Genomic DNA, 22,518 nt, shown 5'->3' with positions numbered 1-22,518 from the left:
TAGTAATTTTTTTGGCATTAATTCAACTCAGAACTGGTACATGCACCTGACCTGATGTGAAACAGAGCTGAAAAGAATTCATGCAAGACCCTGAACCTGCCTTCCAMAATGTGCCATCCCAGATATGATGTGCAGACAGCACATATGACATAATGGAACTGAGTTGTGCAGCTGACAGAGAAGTACAGTGTGACCTCAAGCTCTATTTGATGTTCTGGCAAAGTTCACTGAATTTCAGGAAAGAAAGTGCTTCATTGTTGGAATAAGTGCTCATTCACCTCGATATATTATTCTGCAATTTCCTCAGAAAAAAGGCTTATGAGACAGGAAAACCAAACCCAATCCAGTTCATCTCACCAGCCAATGGCAATTGCCCCTCTTCTATAACAAATCCTTTAGACTTCCAAAAAGGCTGCTCTCTTACCCAAGGTGAATGGTCCGTATGTGTTTCTGAATCCCTGCTGCTGTGCTCAGTACCTTCCCACAGTTTTTCCACAGGCATTTGAACATCACCTTCATGGAGTTCTGAAAATTATGAGTAAAGCAACATTAGTTGWATGGRAGTTATAYGGATATTAGGAAGAATTTCTTCCATGAAACAGCTGTTGAGCATTGTAACAGGCTGCCCAGGGCAATGGCTGAGTCACCAGCCCTGAGTCACTACCCTGCACATGCAGATGTGTTGCTTGGGGACATGGTTTAGCACTGGACTTGGCAGTGCTGTACTCTTACAGGCCCTTTCCAACTTAAACAMTTCTGTGATTCTGTAATTCTGYRAAGGTAGWAAMAAMCCCAAACTACCCAAAACAGATAGAGTTACAAAACACTCTGAAGGTTCAGAGCCTTTAACTCCAAATTTGGAATGATATAATAGCCTCTTGTCAAGTGTGTCACCCTACTGAACTCAATAGAATCACAGTGAAAAGCTGCAGGAGGCAGCTTRTGACAAAACTCTGCCTCTCTCAGTTCACTGGTGACACTTCTCCATTTTTAAGTTTCAGTTCCTCCACTATGGGAGGAAGTTGATATAAAAACTTCCTACACTTCTTTCAAAAAAACCCTGRTGAGAACTTCTCACTTAATGCAAGGCATCTTCTTAAATTAAGGTCTTTCTAAAGCAAGCCCTCATGAATGTTTCTGCTCATGATATTTGCAACACAAAAAAAATACTGTGCCAGAAAAATATAGCTTCTGTCATGTCAATATTCACCATGAGCTGGCACAGGCTGCTTTTAATTCACTCAGAAGCTGCTGTGGCTCTTAACTCGGACAAGAGAATGAGAAGTTATCTGTCTATGTTCAGTATTAAAAAAAGGTATAATCTCATTTAAATATTATTTTAATATTCTTTAATATAAYGTCATTGATCCACACTGAGTCATCACTGATTTAGAGCACAGCCAAACGCTTTAACTAGGCCAATCTTCAATATTTTGAAGACTCTGGAGAAAACACAGATGTTACAAACTCCAGAGATATTTAATTTTACCCCAGTTTTATTGTAAAATCAGTATCCTAGATCCACCGTGATTTTGGATTTATTGTCAGTGGTAGGAGTTTGCAAAAACCCGTGCACTTGAATGTAATCAAGCGAAAACTCACTTAGCAGAAATGAGGAACATGCTTACTTTTCTTTAATTTCCTTTCCAAAAGTTAGCTATGCAGGCTTAATGTTTTATTTAAGAAAATAATGGAACATAAATGGTTTGGGGAGGGATAATTACCTTAGAGGAAACTTAAGCAAATAGTAAGGTTACAAATCACTCTATTTACAGGTTTACTCCTTCTCTTTGGTTTTTACTCCCAGTACCAAGGAAGAAATAACCTGAACATTTCTGATTCAGCTTCTAAAGGTGCTAAGTTGTACTCAGATCAAGTACCATGCTAGAGCCAGAATAAAAAAAAAAAAAACACAGGAAAGCAAATTAATTTATAAAACCAAGTTTGGCATGGAATGTTACTGTTTATCTAAAAACATTTGCCATACAAAACAACATCCCTGTGAACCAGAATAGATAGTGTAATAGACCTACTGTGAGTACATAAAGAGAAATAATTGAAAGCAACTTAGAAAACAATAAAGATGGCAGCTGCAAACCCATCTGTCTCCCCACAGCTGAGAAGCAAGAGGGATGCTAATAAGATGATGGTTACCTGAGAAGTAGAAAGCAAACCAGGATACTTCTGTACTCCTACTCCTCCTGTCCCACACCCCCCCAAATTGTCTCTCTCTTTAGTCTAACACTCAGCTCTAACTTCTAATTTATTATAACAAAKGTGTCTTCCAAAATGCTTTTTTTCTTCTTAGCAAGATGCACAAACATTTTACACCCCTTTCCCATGAACAAGGGAAGAACCACATGGGTCAGCAAATAAGCAGCTTCTGGAGCAAGGGRATAAATCTGAACAGGTTTAAACAATCATTAAAACTTCTTCCTGCTGGTGATGAAGCAATTAACTGTCTCAGACTGAGCCAGAAACAAATTCACTAAGGGAATAAATTCTCTGTTTTTTCTTCTCACAAAAAGCCCTTTTACATCTTGCTATGTAAAATCTGTCCTGTTGCGTTGGGAGGGAAACCTGGACTAGTGCCATCTCTTTGTTTTCTTTTTCTTCCAGAGAAGCTTGCTGGCTAGCAACGGYGCTTTTTTGGGGTGAGTTTTGGACCTTTTTTTTTATGTCATGTTTTATTTAGCCTGCTTTTGCACTCCAACTGAGGATAAATTTGGCTRATGCTAATACTATMTCAAAAGCCATCAGGTTTGAGCTCTCTCTCTCCTTTTTTCATTCCATATGTTTGTGCAGAGAAAGCTTCACAGTATTAAGGTATCTGACATGCTGTCAGAYAAACAGCACTTTCAGGGAACAAGGAGTATTAAGGCCATATTCAGTTTTTGCGATGACATGTAAAGGCTGCCTGTTGCATCTTGCACACAGAGAATTTGTCAAAGTAGGACAGAAATCCCTTCAATGGCCAGAGGCAACACCTTCTGGAAATCACTCTAGTGCTTTCTGAGCAGGAGGCTCTGTAGCACCTCACCATCTGGCAGGAAATATGTGGTGCTGATGGCAGCATGTGTGTGCAGGAGGTGACCAGGTTGAACGAGACAGTGACTAGGCAAAGTCCCTACATTAACCGGATGCCAAGCAAGGAGACACAAGCAGAGCTATTCAAGTGACCTGCTCCTTTCTCACAACAAAATAAGCCTACCAACATCCTATCTGCCCGTGGGTATGGAATTTAACATGAGGCTAACCTTCCTTTTCCTAGGAATGGGTTCATCGAAGAGAAGGTTGCTTGTTTCACCTTCATCAATACCATCATCTGGCTGGGAAGGTGTCCGAAAAGCTTTGAAGCTATCAGCTGACAGAGGTGGAGATGGGGTGGATGGGTTGGACTGGTCACTGGGAGCATTCCAGCTCCAGTACCCACTACTGCTGGTACTAGAAGGCACAAATCCTCCTTCTTTCCAAGATCCGTTCAGGGATTCTGTYAAGAACAACAACAGCCATCATTACAACAGTATCACTGTGATAGGGCTAAGGAGAGCTCTTTTTTCTAAGGTTTAGATGCCATGTTGGTAATTAGCTGTACATTCAGTAAAGGAATGTGAAAGCATTGGATGTAGAAAGGACAGCCATGTCTATCCCACCGCACACAAATTACATATTCCACACTTGATTTCTATTTTATTTAAAACAAACAAACAAACAAAAGCAGCAAAGTACTTTTTTAAAAAAGAAATGTTGAATTTGAAAAAAACAACATGTTCTGGAGCATAAACAGCAATAAACAGTCAGATATTGCATGCATGATTTAAGGAAAACATTTAAAATGACCTTTAAAGGTCTCTGCAAACCCAAACTATTCTATGATTCTAAATACATCCTCAGCTTTCAACAGGAAYACATGACTATGGTGCACCATCAGAGCAAGCTCCAAGCCACCACAGAGCCAACAGGAAATTGCCCTGGAAAGGGAACATACGCTCTGAGCCCCAGAACACTAAGCATGATCATCTTCCCAGTACCAAAACACCAAAGAAAACCAGTTACACTCTGTTTTAATCTCTCAGTATACACGCCTCTGCCTAATCTGAATCTCTACATGAGGTGTTATATATCCCTTGGGATACCCCATTTMCCCCTCATACAGGTTTAAAGGCATMTGGTTTCGTAAGTGCAACACACAGACACTGGATCACCTCCACATCTACTTGTTGGAGGAACTGCCTCCTCAGTGCAGCAGTTTCCCTGACATTGCATGCTAAGGAGACACTGGAACAGCTTCCACTCTGCAGCACCATGGGTGGGAGTAAGAGCACTGCCTGTGCAGTCTGAGGCACAGCTTGGGCCAGGCATTAGATGCCGGCCTGTCACTCTTCCCAGTCCCTGAAAGGCTTCTGGCAGTAGAGGAGTATGTAGGTCATCAGCTCAGTGAAGGCATGGCCCAAGCACATCCAGGGTGCAGGCACAGGCTGCTCTGCCAGAGCCCTCAGGTTCTCACAGGGCTTGGGCAAATGCGCAGGGCCGGTTTAGGTGTGGCTTCTCCCTAACTCAGGCATTGGAAGCTTTTTCCAGTGACACCGTAGGTGCCTGAGTATTGTGCAACATCTGACTTTGGAGCTGGCAAGCAAGTATCTTATCTGCTCATGAAACAATATTTAAGTGAGAGACAAGTCTTTTTAAGCCAGCAAGGCCTTTAAGAGATACGCAGAAGTCACTCCTTTGTTCCTTCTCAATCTCATACAGATAAATTTAACTAATGATATTGGCAAGAAAGGAGTTATCAAAAGCTTATTTCCAAACGAATGAGTTTTTGGGGTTTTTCTCCTAATTCAGTTGGTTTTGGACAAAATCCCTACTGATAAACATCAGCTGCTTAAAAAAACACAAAGCAGTGCCCCTTTAGTAGGCATCAGTATTGATTTACTGATCAGGGCCACACAGTATAAATGGAATTGATCCTCCCCCTCCAACCCCAGCTCCTTTTTGGAAAAGGACATACACATTTCTGGTTTCTCCTAAGTTAATATATGAAAACACCATGTTTTGTTTCATGAATACAACCTCCATGTGATTGTAATGAAGGTGCGTTTTGTTTCTTTTAAATATTTGGTACTTCAGTCTTGTACCAAAGCCAAAAAATACATCTGGTATCAACYTGTGACCTTCGAATAGTTTAAAATTTCCACATCTTCAGAAAAACGAAGGAACACTCTTTCAACTACTACTTTCYGACACAGTATGGTGTTACTTTGTATTCTCAGCATTTACAGCTTCTCCCCACCTTGCTGAGAAAGAGATGTAAATAAAAAACATTTTTAAAGTAATATGGAAAAGACTGAATGARGCTGACAACAGGAAAAAAAAACAAACACTGGTTCTCATTCATACTAACAAATCTGTCAATGTAAAGAAGTTTAATATATAAATAAATGCAACTTACTCTTATTTTGGGGCTCTTTTCACATTGCTGGAGTTGCGTGAAAGAGAACCAGACCAAATATTATTSAGCTGCAGGGAAACAAGGGCCAAACTCTGATCCAGTTTACATGGGTGATCCCCAGAAATTTCAGCACAGATCTGACTTCAATATTAATGCTAATGCTGTTTGTTTTTTACTTCTAGGCAAAATTCCATTTGTTTTAACAAATGTTCCTTTAATCATATTTTTRCTTACTGCCCTTTTTTGGAAAAGCACATAGAAGGAACTAAAAACTAATAYGTTTCTTGCTCATATTACTAGGATCAGAGCCTAGCCTTGCAACACCAAATAAGCTTTAAATTATTAAGTCTTTACACTTTTATTTAAGTCTTTAGTAAGCCTTGAYGCAGGCAAAACTAAGATATTCAGGGAGAAGATGCCCACAACCTGCTTAGAAATCTTGTCTGTGACTACTGAAAACATGTGAATTTCTTTTTCAGACCCATCTTCCCAGATTTTGGGAAACAACAGACAAGCTGGGTGAAGAAATATCACTTAGATATTTCACTTAGACTATACTAAGATCACTTCGATCACTTAGACTATACTAAGATCACTTAGACTATACTAAGAAATATCAAAGACAGTTAAACAGCCACCATTTACCTATAATCAATTCAAAAGGGCTTGTTTGGAAGATCTTTCCAACCAACAACTGCAGCTAATACTCACTGCTGCTCCTCACCTGATCAGACTGTTGATGGTGGCAGATACTGCTTTACCCACAGCAAAGCAGCTCCCCGGGACAGAGATGCAGCAGGGGGCACGTGTGTGCCTTGGCTACACCAAATCCCTGCCTSCCACATCAGCACAGATCCATCTCCAGCTGTGCTTTTGTCTGGGAGCTGAACAGCTTTGGAAAGCAGGTATGCTTTTACCCTTCTGCTGGCCTTCCCCAGGCGCTGGCAACATCCTGTCCTGAGGCATGACAACCACCAGGGATGCCACTGYCTGAGGTTTCCCAGAGCTCCTCAGAGCAGTGATACCCCATAAAAATTTCTGGCTTTCAACACTGGRAAGCACACAAAAAAGGGCCATGGGTGTTCCTGGCCAGAATTCCAACTAAATGGATAAAACTTACATTTTCTGAAAATAAATGGTAGAACCACAGTGTTTGTTCAAAAATGTTTAAAGATGGGACATTTGCTATGAATTCTTTTCAGAACATCATTTAGTGGATCATGTCTTGTCTGTTCCCATAAAGAAAAGCAAGTATTCCTCAGTCTTCCAGTTACTGACAGTAAGAGGGCATTTAGTGTTTTTTAGTAGTTACAAGTGAGTAAGAAAAGCCAGTCATACAAACAATGCTGAAGGTACCCTAACAAGAGTGACTTAATTAAAATTATTCCTTAAATAAAACACTCTTTAAAATTTATTGTAACTCCAGACAACCTTATACAGATCAATTATATTTCATTACCCATCTCTTTATTACCTGAAAGTTACTGTAGTTATTTTCATTTGTGTGTTTTCTGCTAAATCATGAATGAAGTAGTCTTTAAARGGATTATGGATTTGATGGAGGACCRTCTGAGAGTCACAAAGAGCACAGGAATTGAGGGTCTAATCCTACATCAGCAGATGCAGACCTGTCACTGTGCAGATTGCTGCTGCACGGCCTCTCAGCCAAAGGCTGTGACCTGCCAATGCTTTGCCTTATTGTGGGTTTGGGTAAAATCTGATCTCATTTCCATTGAGTGGAGGCCAAGAACAATTGTTACCATGTTTCCTGGATACACTCAGRACATGGTTTAGAGGTGAACATGGTGATGGTGTCAGGTTAGTGGCTGGATTTAGTCATCTTAGAGGTCTTTCCCGATCTGAACCATTCCACAGTTCTAGGTCTGTATATGTGCAAACACAAACAAGCTCTTTGAAAAATTAAGTGTTTCARTGTGGTCTTTTCACAGTGCTCATAGCCCATTTATGGAATGATCATCTCCCGTTTCATAAACCAGAGCTGCTCTACAGTTAAAGAAAACGTTTCATTTCTGCCAGTACTGCACCAAAGACTTTGAATAGGTTGGAGCAAAGCTCAGTATGATTCCCAGCAYACCAGAAGACAGCCACTCACCACTTGTTCTCCACCATGCCAGAACTCCTGGAAACAAGTCCCGACATAAAGGGCCCTGGCACCCCATCCCGCAGGCCCTGGCTCCAAAGGCTTACCGTTGGGTCGGACAGGAGGGCTGCGGACCAAAGGGCTGGTGGATAAACTGGTGAGTACCATGGCTGCTGTTACTTTATCCATGTCCAGTTCTTCCAAAGATTTCCTGAAACACAGTGAGTGGGAGGCAGGAAACACATCAGCAAATATTTTACTTTTTTTTAGGTTTTTTGTTTTTTTTAAATACCAGCCCAAATCCTAAGCCAGCACAGTAACAAAAACAAGCTGCTGTACAGAGTTGCCTAAGCTTTGGTCTTCTGGCAACCTGAGCATATCAAGAAACTAACTACAAGCAAACTAACTCAGTATAAATAGGAAAAGAAGTGGGAAAAGAGAATATATCTTTGTATAAAATTTTCAGGATTACTATGACCCTGCAACTTTGACTTTGTTCCTATTTATTTTTCAGAATTTCCGTTATTCATATTCTCAGAGCTAAGTGTGTTGTTAAGGTGGTTTTCTTTTTCTTGGAGAAGACACAGCAATGCAAAATTAGGTAAGATTACTAGCAACATCAATAACATACATTAGTCCCTGTAGGGTAAAGAAAGACTATGAAATGGAATTAAGGGACTTGAGTTTGTTGCTTCTGGTTAATACTATTAACCTTCCCTTACTCTCTCCAAAAGACCGGTCCTGAATTTTTCCTCATCACATTACAAATCRAATATTTTATGTAATTAGGAAACTGGCATAAAAATGGTGCAGGAGGGGTAGGAGAGGGAGGGGGAGAGAGAGAAAGAGAGAGAATACCACCAGGAACCAGGATTCAGTGATCCATTGCTCAAGAAGTCATGGGGTTTTTTTCAGGCAATGAAAGAATTTTTTTTTTGTCTGTAAAAATTATAAACTGACTTTTTTTACCAAGAGGAACTCTCTTTCTCACGATGTAAATTTTCTGAAGAGTCAATGCACAAAAATAAAACTACCAAACCCACTACRTTTAGCAGTCTTTTGCTTTCCAACCTCGTGGGCTGGAAATCCTTGTGGGATTTCCACCTTGTGGATGAAGTTGAAGCAGACAGTTTGCTTTTAGACTGATCATCCAAAATTATCTCAATTCCTAGAGATCCAGTTAATTAATTAATAATTAATACAGAAGGACACTTTCCCTCCATCTATTCTACATTGTGGGACTCTGGAATTGTCTCTGTGCCTTGCTAGAAGCTCTGTTGAACAGATCGGGTGGAGTCTAATTTAAGGTCCAAGATAAGAAGTGGTCAGCTACCTGATGTTTCCCATCAACTGTTGGTGGGTAAGTCACAGAGAGGAACAGACRTTCTGGGTGCACTCCCTTTCCTGGAATCCCATCTCACCCATCAGCTGCAAGGTTCATTAACTGCAAACTATGCTACAGTCAAAGAGTCTTGATATTTTAGTGAGTAAACCTTGAACTTGCCCATGCAACAGTTCACAGCTGCTTTCTGGCTGATGCAAGGACCCACATAGATGCTGATGAACACTCTCTCACGCTGCACAACAGCTTAACTCTCACAATTGTCTTTTGCAACACTTCAGTGCCTGGAACTGAAACGCTGATGATGGCTCCTGCTGTTCTGATTATATCCGTAGAAACCCTTCTTTCCWTCAGCCAAGACTTTAGCAAAGAGCACAGCAGCCATATGGTCATCATCAAGAACTGGAAAGGCCTCCGATATCTGCTGTAATCAACTGAATCCTGAATCTGTGACCCATCAGCTTTTCATGCCTCCAGAGGAGTGTTTCACTCAGAATGCCAAATTCCTCTGGGCTCAGAAGACCCTTCCCTGGGGTTGACAYAGAGATGCTACACTTTCTCAAGACCAATACTGCCAGATGATTTTCCAATTACCTAATACCCCAGTATGAAAATCCAGTTTCTGAGAAGGCTTCAGCTGCTCATTCCTCCCAGCCTGCACCAACTGTCCCCATGACTTCATCCAGTTGTGAATGAACCATTAATATCTGCATTTCTGCAACATATGAGAACAAAATGAGGACAAGTTCCTAATATCATGGAGAAGTTGTTCCCTAGTGGTTGCTATCAGCCTTCCAACAAGGCTCTTTTCTATGTGTGGCAACAGGACTAACATGTTCTCGTCCAGACYTCTGCAGAATTGCAAAATCAAACTACAGCAGCTTTTGCAAGCRTTTGCCAAATCGGTGTCAAGATGTCAGTCTAGACCCAGAGCTAATCCAGAAGTTTTCCCAAGTAGTTTATAACTTTAACTTCTTCTAGTTCTTCTGATTCTTCTTCCTCCCCTCTACAATGACAAGCACTGCTGCTCTAAAAATCTAACYCTCGCTCCAAATAATTTTAGTGTCCCAAAATTGTCATCTTAGGCACCTGTGCCTAAGGTGAAGGTTTTCACAAGCAGGCAAAGAASAATAGTATTGAGAATCCTTGACATTTCTAGCCACACTAAACCATACTCTTGCAATTGCTGGAATCCTTTTTTCTACCTGATCCAATTTAACAGTCTAACAGCCCAAATAAAACAAACTTTGGAYTTCTTCTCTGCCATTTTGAATGACAGTCATTTTTAATATTAACCACTCCTCAACTTCATCCAGCAAACAAGGAACACTCCACTCATACTTCCCAGCCACAAGAATTTTAGCAGCTACAAGTGCTGGCTTACGTGACTCTGCTCCATTTTTACAGTTTGGCTCGTAAATGTAAACACACATATTTCATTTATCACTCAACCAGTGCTGCAGCAGCAGCAGCTGCCTTTAAGAGACAGACAAGGCATAAAACTGAAGACAGGAACCACTTAAGCCATCTGCATTTAGTCAGCATCACATGTGAGCTGATGCCTTAAGACTGCCCCAGTACTTTCCAGCTTTCTCTGCTGGAAAGCTGAACCTGCACACAGCTGTTCAACAGCACTTGCACTCAGAGGGGAGAGTATTGTTTGTTACAYATCAATAGTTCCCAAAACTCTTATCCCACCATTGCTAGGGTGATTTTCTTTGGACTGAAATCATAAGCCCTGATGTTACTGTTATTAGGTGTAATGAAATTTAAATCAGTTGTTAAGATCATCTATTACATCAACCAAGAAGAATTCTTCTTTTCTCTAATCCCACATCCCAGTCTCCAAATGCCATCTCCCAACTTGGGGACGGATGTACTTGTGTCAGCCCAGTCTGCATTTGAGAACCAAGCAGTTTTGGATCCCTTCTTTTCAAGTGTTTRTAAATCCAAACACATGAATTAGCCAAATTACAATGAACCAGCTGAGATATTAGAAGTAGAAGTTACAGGTCCTTGGGGACAGACCTTTTAGTAYGACTCCAGACCTCTCAGTTTCATGTCTCCCTGCTTCCTCAGCAGGGAGGGTGGTTTCACTGGATTCCTACAATACACTAATCTAGCCAGCCTGGCATTTAAAAGTGTCCTTTTCTTTAAAAGTCAAGGCCAAATCAAACATGATTACTACACTTAGTTTTAATCAACCCTTTCCTTGATTTTGCTGATGAATTTATCCCTTTTTTGACAATAATTTATCAATGTTAAGCAACTACCCCATGTCCCCCAGTCAAAGTTCTCTACAAGGAAGGCTGGGTTGAAGCTCCAAAACACGGGAAAAAGAGAATCCAAGACAAGTCCAAGGCTAWGCAAGTGTTCCAAACCAACACAACATCCAATCTCCTACTGTCCCATTTCCTCTGCCAGCTCCTGGTCACTGTCACCTTCAAACTCCCTACTAAGTATTATTCCCATCTGGACACACCTATAACCACACTTCTATTTTTCTTTCTTTTACTTAAAACTTGCTCTCAAATAAATCTTTAGAAATACAAATTTCATTCTAGTTTTTAAGTCTTTAGTCTACTCTTTATTACTTGCCTGGCTTAGATCAAAAAGTCTGCAGTCCTTCCTCTTGGGATACACCGCATTTCAAGTCAGTACTTTACCCAAGCACATTTTAAGGGTCCTGGAGAATATTCTTAGAGCAGAGAAACTGATAAAGGTAGCAGGTACTTTTGATACCAAGTTCATTGGAAGCAAAGAAAAAAAAAATCATTATCCCTCCCCACGATTTCAAGGTTTTCAGTTAATTCGTTGACCAGAAACCTCTGACTCCAGTGTAGCAATGCTCAAAGCAATGAGACACTGGTTCACTGTCCTGAGAAGGCTCTCCTACGTGCCAGAGCTACCCCAGAACAGCCTGAGTGTGTGCCACGCAGTGTTTCCTCACCAGGGCTCCACTTCCAGCAAACGAGAGGGACAGCACCATTCTGCAGCTGGTAGGAACAGGCTGCAAGGGGGCAGAAACTGCAGCACCAGAAGAGCCCACAGGGAGGGGAAAGGGAATGATATTTGCAACTACTTCAAGTGAATGTTGGTTACAGAAGTTGATGGTCACAGAACCAACCTTCTTCTCTGCAATCACTAACCCCTGCATTACAGCATTGTTGAGCTTGCCTTTCCTTATCCTTCTTTCTATAMAATAACCACCTGAAGCCCACAGGCCCTAAACATTCAGATGTACGAAAAGGTTTACATTTTCCTTTGTTTTGGCAGAGGCATGAGCTTATCTATTTCTTACTGCTATCCTCACAACAAGGACATGACAAAAAAATTTTAAAACTCTGTAGGATTGATAAAAGAAGAGAAGCAGTCAAGCAYAAAAATACTTTTATTCCATGTTAACTGGCTACTGTCCTCCACCCAAAATCCAGTTTATGACTATAGTTCACAAAATACCTGGACCTTTTAAGGAAGCACCATATAAATATGTGTGCATTAATAAGCTATAACTGGTAAAATAACACTATATTCAAATTTCTCTCTCTCTCCCATACTTCAACTTGCTAAATTCTCAAAAAGAGACCTCTGAAATCTGATTCTGAGCACTTAATTACAGCCACAACACATTGATAATGTCATACTGAGCACTGTATCAATACTGATAAATATGCTGTTAGATGCTTTCGACACCAAAAATATGATTCATCATGTAATGAATCACTGCAATCAGTGCACTAGTAATAACAGAAGCACTTCTGAAAGAAATGAAAGTCCTAAATTACATTCTACAGGTAAAATACAAATATTTTCTTTTTTTTTCAATTCAATTAACAGTAAAACCATCATCCTACCAAAGGACCAGCAAGAAATTCTATGTATGTGACYGTGACTCCATGTATCTAAAGTAACTACAACCACTCTTCTATTATGATAGAAGGATCTACATCATGCTACAAAATAGTTTTAGTCCATACAACACTTTCCATTTACAATAATATTTGGTTACCATCTAACAACTCAAAATACTGACAGTACAGATAAATAAACTATCTTACTTCTTGTTCTTATGTTTGGTTGCTGGTTATGGAGATTAAAAATTACTCACTTTCTAAAGACAAAAACTACAGAGAGAATGATGCACATAAATAATCCAAGATCCCCAGTACTCTTTGGTAAAAGCCATAACATTTCACAATAAAGCAAAAATCAAAGGAATATTTCCAAATATTATATTAAATCAGCATAGTACTATAATGATACATCTCAAAACATTGAGAGTGCTACTATTTACATATTTAAAAAGAGAACTGGTGTTTGATATCTGAAGAAGAGATACAATAATAATGCACTAATTAAAAGCTAGGGATTTCTGCCCTGGCTCATTGTGATCAAATGTAAAATTAACATTTTCCATACTAACTGTATATCTGCAGACAGTTCATATGCAGAATGAAAGGCCTTTCTTGTTTCTGCTGTCCTTGTTATACACAAGCCATTTTTTTATATTGACAGCTACTAGAAATTAATTAAAATGAAAATCTTTTATTGTACAAATACAGGAACTTTTCTTCTAAAAAGCATATATATACCTGAACTTCTCGAGAAAAAAAAGGAAGATTCATGAAAGGCTACTATAAAGCTCTCCACYTCCTCTTAGCCAAGCTAATAGATTTTGCAATTCATTTATTCAAAGGGCCTTTAGAAGTCTGGCTGGTGTGTTAAAGCCTGAGAGCACTTGACAGAGTCCTCAGTAACTGAGAAACTGATTTTCTATTTGGACCATAATGGTTTAAAGACAATAAAAGTCTCTGCACATCAGTCCTAACAGATTGGAGACAATGACAGAGTGGTTCTCAGCATCCTGGAATAGAAAATACATTTAACAGAATGGAAGACGAAGTGGTGTGCAACACAGGCACATTTCACAAAGTCTTTTATTTGAACTCGCATCTAACACTGCTCCACAAAAAGTGGGCCTGTTTTTACAAATATGTATTTCTTTAYTGTCTCCATTATCATTAAAACCACTAAAACTTGACAGAAGAGTATCCATTCATTTTTACAACCATTTTGTAGATGTAGATATCCAAGAAATTGCAGTATTTGGTTCCAAAGGTTGGCTGATGTACTCCCCCACACACGGGGCTCTCACTTGTCTCTTTGCTACTCCTGCCACCTCCTCAAGCTAGATGGCTTCCCATGCCAGGTGTGCTCCCAGAGCTCCCAAAGCTGCATTTTCCCAGTGCCCTCCCCTCCCTGCAGACGTACAATCCAGTGATGCTACCCTGGCTGCTATGGAGGCTACCACCACACCAAGCCTCTCCAGGGAGTGCTGGCAGAGCTGCACCAGCAATAAAAAAGATGTCACATCACTGTGATTTCTGTTGTCTGGTGTAAACACATCCATCCATGGACACGCTCTGCTGCTGCTGCCCCCTCTGCAGTCTAGGGACAGTAATAGCTCCTTTGCCCCCAACGGCTCCGCAGTGAAGTTGGCTCAAGTTTTGCAAAACAGATGGAAAATGCCTTTTTCACTGAAACCTTTTTATCACTGTTTTTTCAGCAACTTGTCTGACTTCCTTAAAGATAACTGAAATTTTAAACCTATCCATATGGAAACAGGATTGAACTCTAGATCTTGCTATCTGATTTATAAAATATGGGATACAACGTGCTGGGAGTGGGGAGGGAGAGGATGGTTAGCAAAACACTGCTCTCATTATCGGCCAGTGATAAGATCTACAGTTTTAAATGCTCTGCATAAATGGGAACAGTGAGGCAAGACAAATTCCACAGTGGGAGATAAGATGCAGTTTACAGGAACAATTTATTCTATATATTGAAAAAGTTGATCCAATGAATAATTTTTACTTTTCAAACAGCTGCAATCTACCRGGAAAACTTATCTGGCAAAGAGCCCTTAGGGCAATGACTGAAGCTGAAGTAGGAGTATGACACAGAAATTGCTTCAAAACAGAGCAATCAAATAAAGGGTAATCACTCGRTAGATTATGAGTGCAAAGCAAAAATTAAATTCAGAAAGGAATAACAGAACCCTGCAGAGAACAGTTATCCCATATGGTCATCCACAAATCTTGAAGGTTTTGGGGGAAGATTTTCTGTTCCATTTTCTCTGCTTTAAAGGCCACTTTCTGATGCAATAAATAACTCTGTCTGCAAACCAAGTCTCAACAGTACCCTGAAGCAATAGACCAGTTATTCCAAATCTTATCCAAAATATTCATGTTCTCTTTTCTGCCTTTGCCTTACGCTACTGTTCTAGCTTGTTCACAGGTACATCCCTACTCATAAATGAGATAGCTTTGATACGGTACTGCTTCAGAAACAAAACTTCACACTTCTGATACTTTCCTCAGGGAAAGGGGCCGGAGCACTTTCTACACTGTCTGCTCAATGCAATACAAATTACCAAGCTGAACGTGAAAAAAGAATGGAAAAGTAACAAAGCAGAGTCCATAAATCTGCCTGAACTTTTGAGAAGGAATGATTAACTGAAGACRTCCTTACAGCAAATGCTACAGGAACTTTGTCTTTCCCAAAGTAAGAGAAAATGCAAGCTCAGAAAAGTTTTGCTCTTCCTTCTTCCTTCCCCCTTTATCTATTGCAAACAGCATGATTCCCACACTGTATGATGCCTAATATTCCCAAATTATATTTTGTAATATTACTGCATATATACAGACCTAATGCACATACATTAATGTATAATTTGAAAATTTGTTTAGCACAATTTGTCTCTAAAAAGTTATTGTCAGTCAAGTTTAAAAAAATATTTAACTTTTTTTTTGCTACACATTATAGTTTTATTATAATAAAATATACATTGATGAAATACTTGAAAAAATCTGCAAGTCCTCATCTCATTAAATCCAAGAACCACAGGCCTGTTGTTCTGCTGCTACATATACGTACTATTGTGAACAAGATAGCAAGCACTTTGCTGAAATCAACTCAGTCTCAAAAATGACCTAAGGGTCAGTTTCTATTTATTGTAAATATTTACATGTCATTCTTTTTGAGCTTTCCAATTCCTTATTTTTTTTTTTTCAGGAAAAAAGCAGGAACCAAAGAGATTTCTAAATAAAAAGCCACTGACTCTAGACAATGCTGTCCAGAGCTGCCAGTACTGCTGAAAGAGATCTGGAGACTTCAGGCAAGAAACACCTCAGAGATGATCTTCCACTTCCTGCYGAGTGAGACTGTGTATCCTGAAGAGTGGAAACATTAGGCCACTGTTTCTATGAAATACAAGAGCCAAAATGTCACAGCACTGCGATCGATCTTACAGGGGTTCATTTGCTATTGAAGCCACTAAGAACGATCTTACAGGGGTTCATTTGCTATTGAAGCCATTCAGGAGACACACACCATGGTTCATCTCACAACTGGCTGGATTTCTATCCTTCACCATCCATTAGAAACCTGCTTCAGAACAGGGGAGCCACAGAGTTAGCTCATCTTGCCCTCTCCAGTCTCAGCTTCCCTTCATCTCCACATCCTTGGACCAGGCCTGCAGGGCTTCAGGGACGACAGCAGCTGKGATAGCTCATTCAAAGCTATTTTGTCTATGCACACGTATTCCACGGAGAACATCCAGCTATACCTCTCAGATGGGCTCTCCTTCCATTTCCCTGATCATCCTACAAGTCTGTGTTCATCCCTTGTTAACAAGAGTATATCCATCATGAGAAAAGCTGTTCCAAGCGTTCTTAATATGGTCTAGTCCACATCTTATATAAGAACAGTGTTATTTCCCTGTCCCTGTTGAAATCTCCATTATTTGACTCACAAGAATAGCTCAGCCACTTGTAATGGGCAGTAGAACCCCTCTGCTGTTCTTTCATTGCTTGTTTATAGCTAATGAAATTGGAATTATTTGGTGCTAATGAACTCTTTCGTTCTTAAAAGGTGATGAAAATCTTCTAAATATGGTAACATACACAGCTGACATCTTTATATCCAGCCTAATTACAGGCCAGATTTTAATGCTTTTCCTTTCTCAGTTGTCATTGTCATAGGGAAGATCATTATTGAGGTAGCAGCACTTCCAGATACTTTTCAGGTAGGCCAGTAGGGTATATGGTACAAATATCAATAACACATAAACTCTCATACTTTACATGTGGCACTCTATAGACTGCTTGGTCCAGTGCTCTCCAGACAGCACTGACTGTTTCAAAGGAAGATGCAAAGGGATATTCTCACAATTAATACATCATACTATCCTCACAAACTACAAATTTCTGTATACTCTGTGACCAGATTAAAAAAACACAAACAGAACATTCTAGATATTCCACATCTTCTTTCAGCTATGGCTCAGGATCCTCCTCATTTTCTCCCTCCTCTATATTGTTCTCATGTCTGGGCTTTAGTCACATTCCAGGGCAGGGAACAGAGAAAACTAGTTACATTATTCAGGAGACAAATACTATCATGTAGTATGCTTGATTAGTCACTTCTGTGACTGTTCTGTTGTTTTCAAACTATCAGACATAGAGAGCAGAAGCTCTAAGCTCATAATTWCTTTATTTGCTATGATATTGCCTCCTACCAATTGCCTTTTTGACGTGAACATACACAGGAACTTCAATATTTCTTTACATCAAGCTCCTTCCATGTTTATCAAGCCACAGTTCAGGACACACCCCAGTGCTGAGACATAAAGGGAGTTTCAGAATTAAAATGTCAGCCAGAGATCCAGATACTGATTGAGGCACTTTACAGGAACCCACAGTTCTCCAAATTACACACAAGAGATACAAGGCAAAAAGCCCTCGAGGCTCTTCCAGCGTCAAGAAACTGCCCTCACCAATTTTATGTCATGATGACTTAAGAGACAAGCTGATGTTCCGACAACACATTGGCAACGTGCTGAAAAGCTAAGAAGGCCTCAGTCCYTCTGTTTTAGGAAAGTAAGTGCTGGATTACAGACTGAAATAGACAGCACCACATTAAAAATCCATTGGGCAGTACACATCACCATCTTGCACACACTCTATATAAACTTGTTTCGGGTGACACACAGTTTAACACCAGGTCCTTCAGATTTTTCATGGAGGTTGCTATTTTTTTTAAAAAAAGCAACCATTAAGGATGAGAAGTTTCTGTTGCTTGGTTAGCACCTGAAATTTCAACTTAACGTTATGAACTGTGAAGTACCACTACCCCAGCCCCAACCAACAGAGTGTCTTGAACAAGGTCATCTGACCTTGAAACAAATAGGGCACAAAGCCCTATTTCACTGAACCATCTCTTATAAAGAAGAAATGTATTAAGGTAAACATCCATCTTTCTTCTTGCTTTTTAAATAACTCTTCAAACCTTTCAAAGGTCCTAAAAMCTCAATTTCTTCCAAAAGAGCCAAATACACCCTTATACACAGCCATCTTCTCATCCCATTAGCTAAATTTCTGTGCACAAACAAGAATTGAAGTTATTTTTTAAATGGTGGACATAAAAACAGACACTACAAACCAACATTAGAGAAGATAAATGGACAGTAAAGAAATGCCACGGAAGCTTCTGGGCAGAGTAGGGCCTAGCAGGTATGAGACAAAGTTGCCATGTTAAAGCATCACTAGGGTTGCCAGTTTTCTATGGCTGAGGAAGCCATCCACACCGCTGACAAGTGGAGAAGTCAGGGCTTCTGACGAGCACTCAAACCACTGCACATACACTGTACAGCATGTGCATGTATGTGACTGTCAAAGAAATCCCAGGCAGGAATAACTGCACAAGAATTTAGGTATCTAAATGTACATCTATTATGTACATCAGAGTAATATCAACAAGAAAATGAGAAAATATGGATCATCTAGATGGACAGCAGCCAGTATTCACCGAYAACAGACATGAGACTCCACGCCCCTATATATTGCTTCACCATTCAACACTAACTACTGCACTAAAGATGCTCCTCCTTAACAATGTCAYTGAAGGTGAGTTTAAAATAATCTCTGTAGAAGGCCCCTCTTTAGCTTGTAAACACCTAAAATTCTTTCTGTATTTCCCAGTTTAGGATGTTCTCCTAGGGTGTAATTTTCTAACTGGCAAATGTTTGCAAGAAGCAATGGCGGCAGATTAGACCAAATTTTTCTTCACTTACATACAATTGTTAAGTATCCAGCATTTCAAATAATGAGAGTTAAAAACCACAACACCAGACCTAGAGTTTTACTTTTAAAGTATACCATGAGTACCTGTCCCAGTGTGAAAAGGAAGTTTCACACATAAATCTGGTACCACTGTGGCTGGGAATGATCATTCCTCCTGCAATAACATGAACTGAAAAGGTTTGTTATGATAGGAAAAACAGAACCATGCACCACTTCTTTGTATGACAGTGCACTAAGGCCATCAAGCAAGATGCCATAGTTCACTTATACTATTTGCCTATTGTACCTACATCACACCTTCATATCTACCTTAAATTAAATAAGCATTTCATCTTTTACCCCTCCACCACCATTTAAAGATTATTTATTCACTTATCAACAGTTCCAGCATCCAAAAACCAGTAGCATGAGGGATGATTAATGACAATTATGGATGTACAGTGGTTCTCTTTAAAACTATGGGAAGTCATTCAATTAMTCATGAAATTACTGAGCTCTGGTTTCTCATCTTTGATTCCTTTCTTTGAGGGAAGTGAAAGCATTGCCCTTTTATGGAGAGATGTCAATGAAACACAAAAGAAAATATAGTTTTCATATCAYAGAATGGCCTAAGTTGTAAGGGACCTTAAAGACCATCTAGTTCCAGTGCTCTTGCCATGGGCAGGGACATCTTTCACTAGACCAGGTTGCTCAGAGCTATGCTGGTTATGTTTCTAAAACACATGCAGCAATCCTGGTTGAACAAACTGGAACTGAAGTAAGAATCTGACCCCATAACTGAGACAACTGCAACAAATAATCAAAAAATAAAGGTTGCACAGTCAAGCACAGGGTGGATAACACATAATTTGAGAGCAGGGGAAGGCTTATACTTAATAACCTGCAGGATGCAATGCACAAAACATTGTCTGAAGTGGTACAGGATGCCTCTAGAAAATCCTGGAGGCAGCAATTATGACATATGGTTCTACTGGGATAGCGGCAGATTTGGGCAAAACTGGTCTAGAAATGACTGAACTCCCTGTCATTTGATCCCAAGCAGTTTATCTATGATCTCTAACACGATTATAGGAAACAATAACCAAAATGCGTATTTACATTTTGAGTGCAATAAAGACAGAACTTTATAAAAATTTGGAGATATGTAAATAAAAATGGAGTAAGAAGTCCTATGAAATTTATTTTCCATAAAACATTGTAAGCATACAAGATGGTCAATTTGGACAGAATAAAACTGAAGGGAGGTATCAGGAATATTTATAAGTATTCCTGATCTAAATGTTTTTCCAAGATGCTTTTAACATTAAATATTCATCGCGCTATATAATATGTTTGCTCCATGAGTCCAGCAGTGGGCTTTTTGTTGTGTTATTGTTTGGTTTTAATTACTTGAATGCTGTGTATTGAAAAGAATGAAACCACTAACATAATATGTGGTAGCTGAAAAATGCATCTGGCTTAACTCTGCTGACATCCTTCGTGTTCTTGTTTTGAGCTCAACCTTTTTTTCATTACAAGAAACTACCAAAACTGTAGCCTGCATGTATCAAAGGGAAACTGAGAATACACCACCCAGCCTCAGGCTAGTACTAGGACCAGCTTGTTCCCCAGTTTGTTCTGTGAGACAGAAACACTCTCCTTGGTAATGTATGTATTTGTGTCAGTAGCTGTTTATGMAGCCACAACACAACAGTGCTGTACTGACTCAGTTGCTGAATATGTTCTTCTAGTTTTCCAATTACATAGCAAAACTCGCTCACARCCTTTTTTTTTTAATTATTATTTTTTGTCTAGGGAAACACTGCTTTAACAAATATTACAAGTGACAATTACCATGTCATAAAATAACCAGCAACTTGTTGTGGGTCTAGTATTATGCTCATATCATCCATTCTCAGACTTCCATAAAGTTACTCCTGCTGCTGAGACAGGTACAAGAACAATCATAACGGTGACCAAAAGAAATCACACGAAAAATGAACTTCATTAACACTTTCACCAGTTTCCATACTGTCCTATGCAAGCAGCATTCTTTATTAAACTACAGAGGCATGTTGTAAAAATCTAYCAGTCTTACCAAAATGTCCATGTTACAGTTGATACTACTAACCTTATTTCTGTTTCCATCTATAAAAGATAACATAGACTTTAAAGACAAGAAAGCATAATTTTCTGTTATAGTATTCAACTCTCTTCTTCCTCCCAGAAAAAGAAGGGGACTCTTTTCCACTATTAGTAAACAAAGTACAACRTTTTCCATATGTTTTTCTATTTTCATACAATTTGAATGGCCTAATGGTCTACTTTGTCTTCAGATCACAAATGTAGAAGAGGCTGAGGATGTGGAATGTTCCACACTAACGAATGAGAGCATTTATAGTCACAGAGGCATTGAYATTTAAACTTTTCACTAAAATTATTTAAAGAATTCTCTCTGTACGTAACAGAGAGAATGGCACCTCTTTCTTTAGAATGCAGTCTCCAAAGAGCACTGTTATTAGTTTACTCTTAAAATCACACCTGCTAGGAATACAGGCTTGGAAAGCTTGGAGAGCAGCAAATGCAGCCACATSCCACTCTGCACATTGTCAGGCACTRTTTCATAAATTCAAACACCCTYCCYCCTCATCTTAGCCCCTCTGGGATGCTCTGCTCCAGTCTTTCTACACTTCCTTCTCTTCCTGACACCAGACTTGCCCTAGTATGCCTGTCTTTTCCAACAATCATCAAAGAACCTCAGGGAGAAGAAAACCCCAACGATTTAATAAAAACTCTTATGGTTAAGGCAAATAAAGACACTAACAAATAAATAAATCTTTTTATAAAACAGATGAAAAGGAGACACTTCAGCCTGTAAGGAACTGGCAGTCAGGGTTTGGTGCCTGCTTAACATCTGCTTTCATCAAGTCCTCTCTGCAGTCCTGGACAATCCTGCAGTCCCTCCCTCTCTGAGGAGACTCCAGTTAGTGTGTTRGCTACTCTGGACAAAAGAGACATGGCCTTCATGGAGAATGAGTTACTTCACCATGAGTCACTGAAAGCAGCACTCACCTGACAGCAGGCTTTAATACAATACAAACATAAGCACTTTCACAGGCGGATTACATTGCTATCCTGCAGATATACTGTATTTTGTGCAAGCTGAAGAACTGCAGCTATACATTATCTTTGCAGAACACTACTGCATTTTGAAAATTCACCAGTTTTATTTAAGGAATAAGCTATCTTCAGAATATCCATAATTTCTGATAATTTTTCCCCCAGAAAAATGAAGGTAACTGAGTTTATTCTTGTGCCATTGCATGTCTCAATACAGGTGTAAAAACTGCAATGCAGTTGCAGCTCTCCAGTGGAGCTGATGGCAGTCTCATCTCTACCATGACCCTCTGGCTTCTTRAAACAGACGAACCGTATTATTACTCTCTCTTACTTACCTTCAACTTTCTTTTCTTACACACATACAACTTTGACTCTCTTTCCCTAC

General features: G+C 39.6%; 1 protein-coding gene across 1 annotated transcript in view; it reads right to left on the bottom strand.

Annotated features, from left to right (window-relative positions):
• Positions 1-22,518, bottom strand: part of LOC130575879 (zinc finger protein 704-like) — a 66,127-nt gene that overhangs the window by 14,118 nt on the left and 29,491 nt on the right. The window contains exons 2-4 of the mRNA XM_057370101.1: positions 7,658-7,761; positions 3,258-3,490; positions 425-525 (exon numbers count right to left, since the gene is read on the bottom strand). Coding sequence (XP_057226084.1) covers positions 425-525; positions 3,258-3,490; positions 7,658-7,761 — 438 coding nt within the window. The remainder of the gene's footprint in view (positions 1-424; positions 526-3,257; positions 3,491-7,657; positions 7,762-22,518) is intronic.

Source organism: Malurus melanocephalus, unplaced genomic scaffold, assembly GCF_030028575.1.
Source record: "Malurus melanocephalus ecotype Western Australia unplaced genomic scaffold, MMel_1.1 scaffold_119, whole genome shotgun sequence".
In the NCBI taxonomy this organism is placed as follows: domain Eukaryota; kingdom Metazoa; phylum Chordata; class Aves; order Passeriformes; family Maluridae; genus Malurus; species Malurus melanocephalus.
Note: the sequence above shows the minus strand (reverse complement) of the source record. Positions and strands in the feature narration are given on the sequence as shown.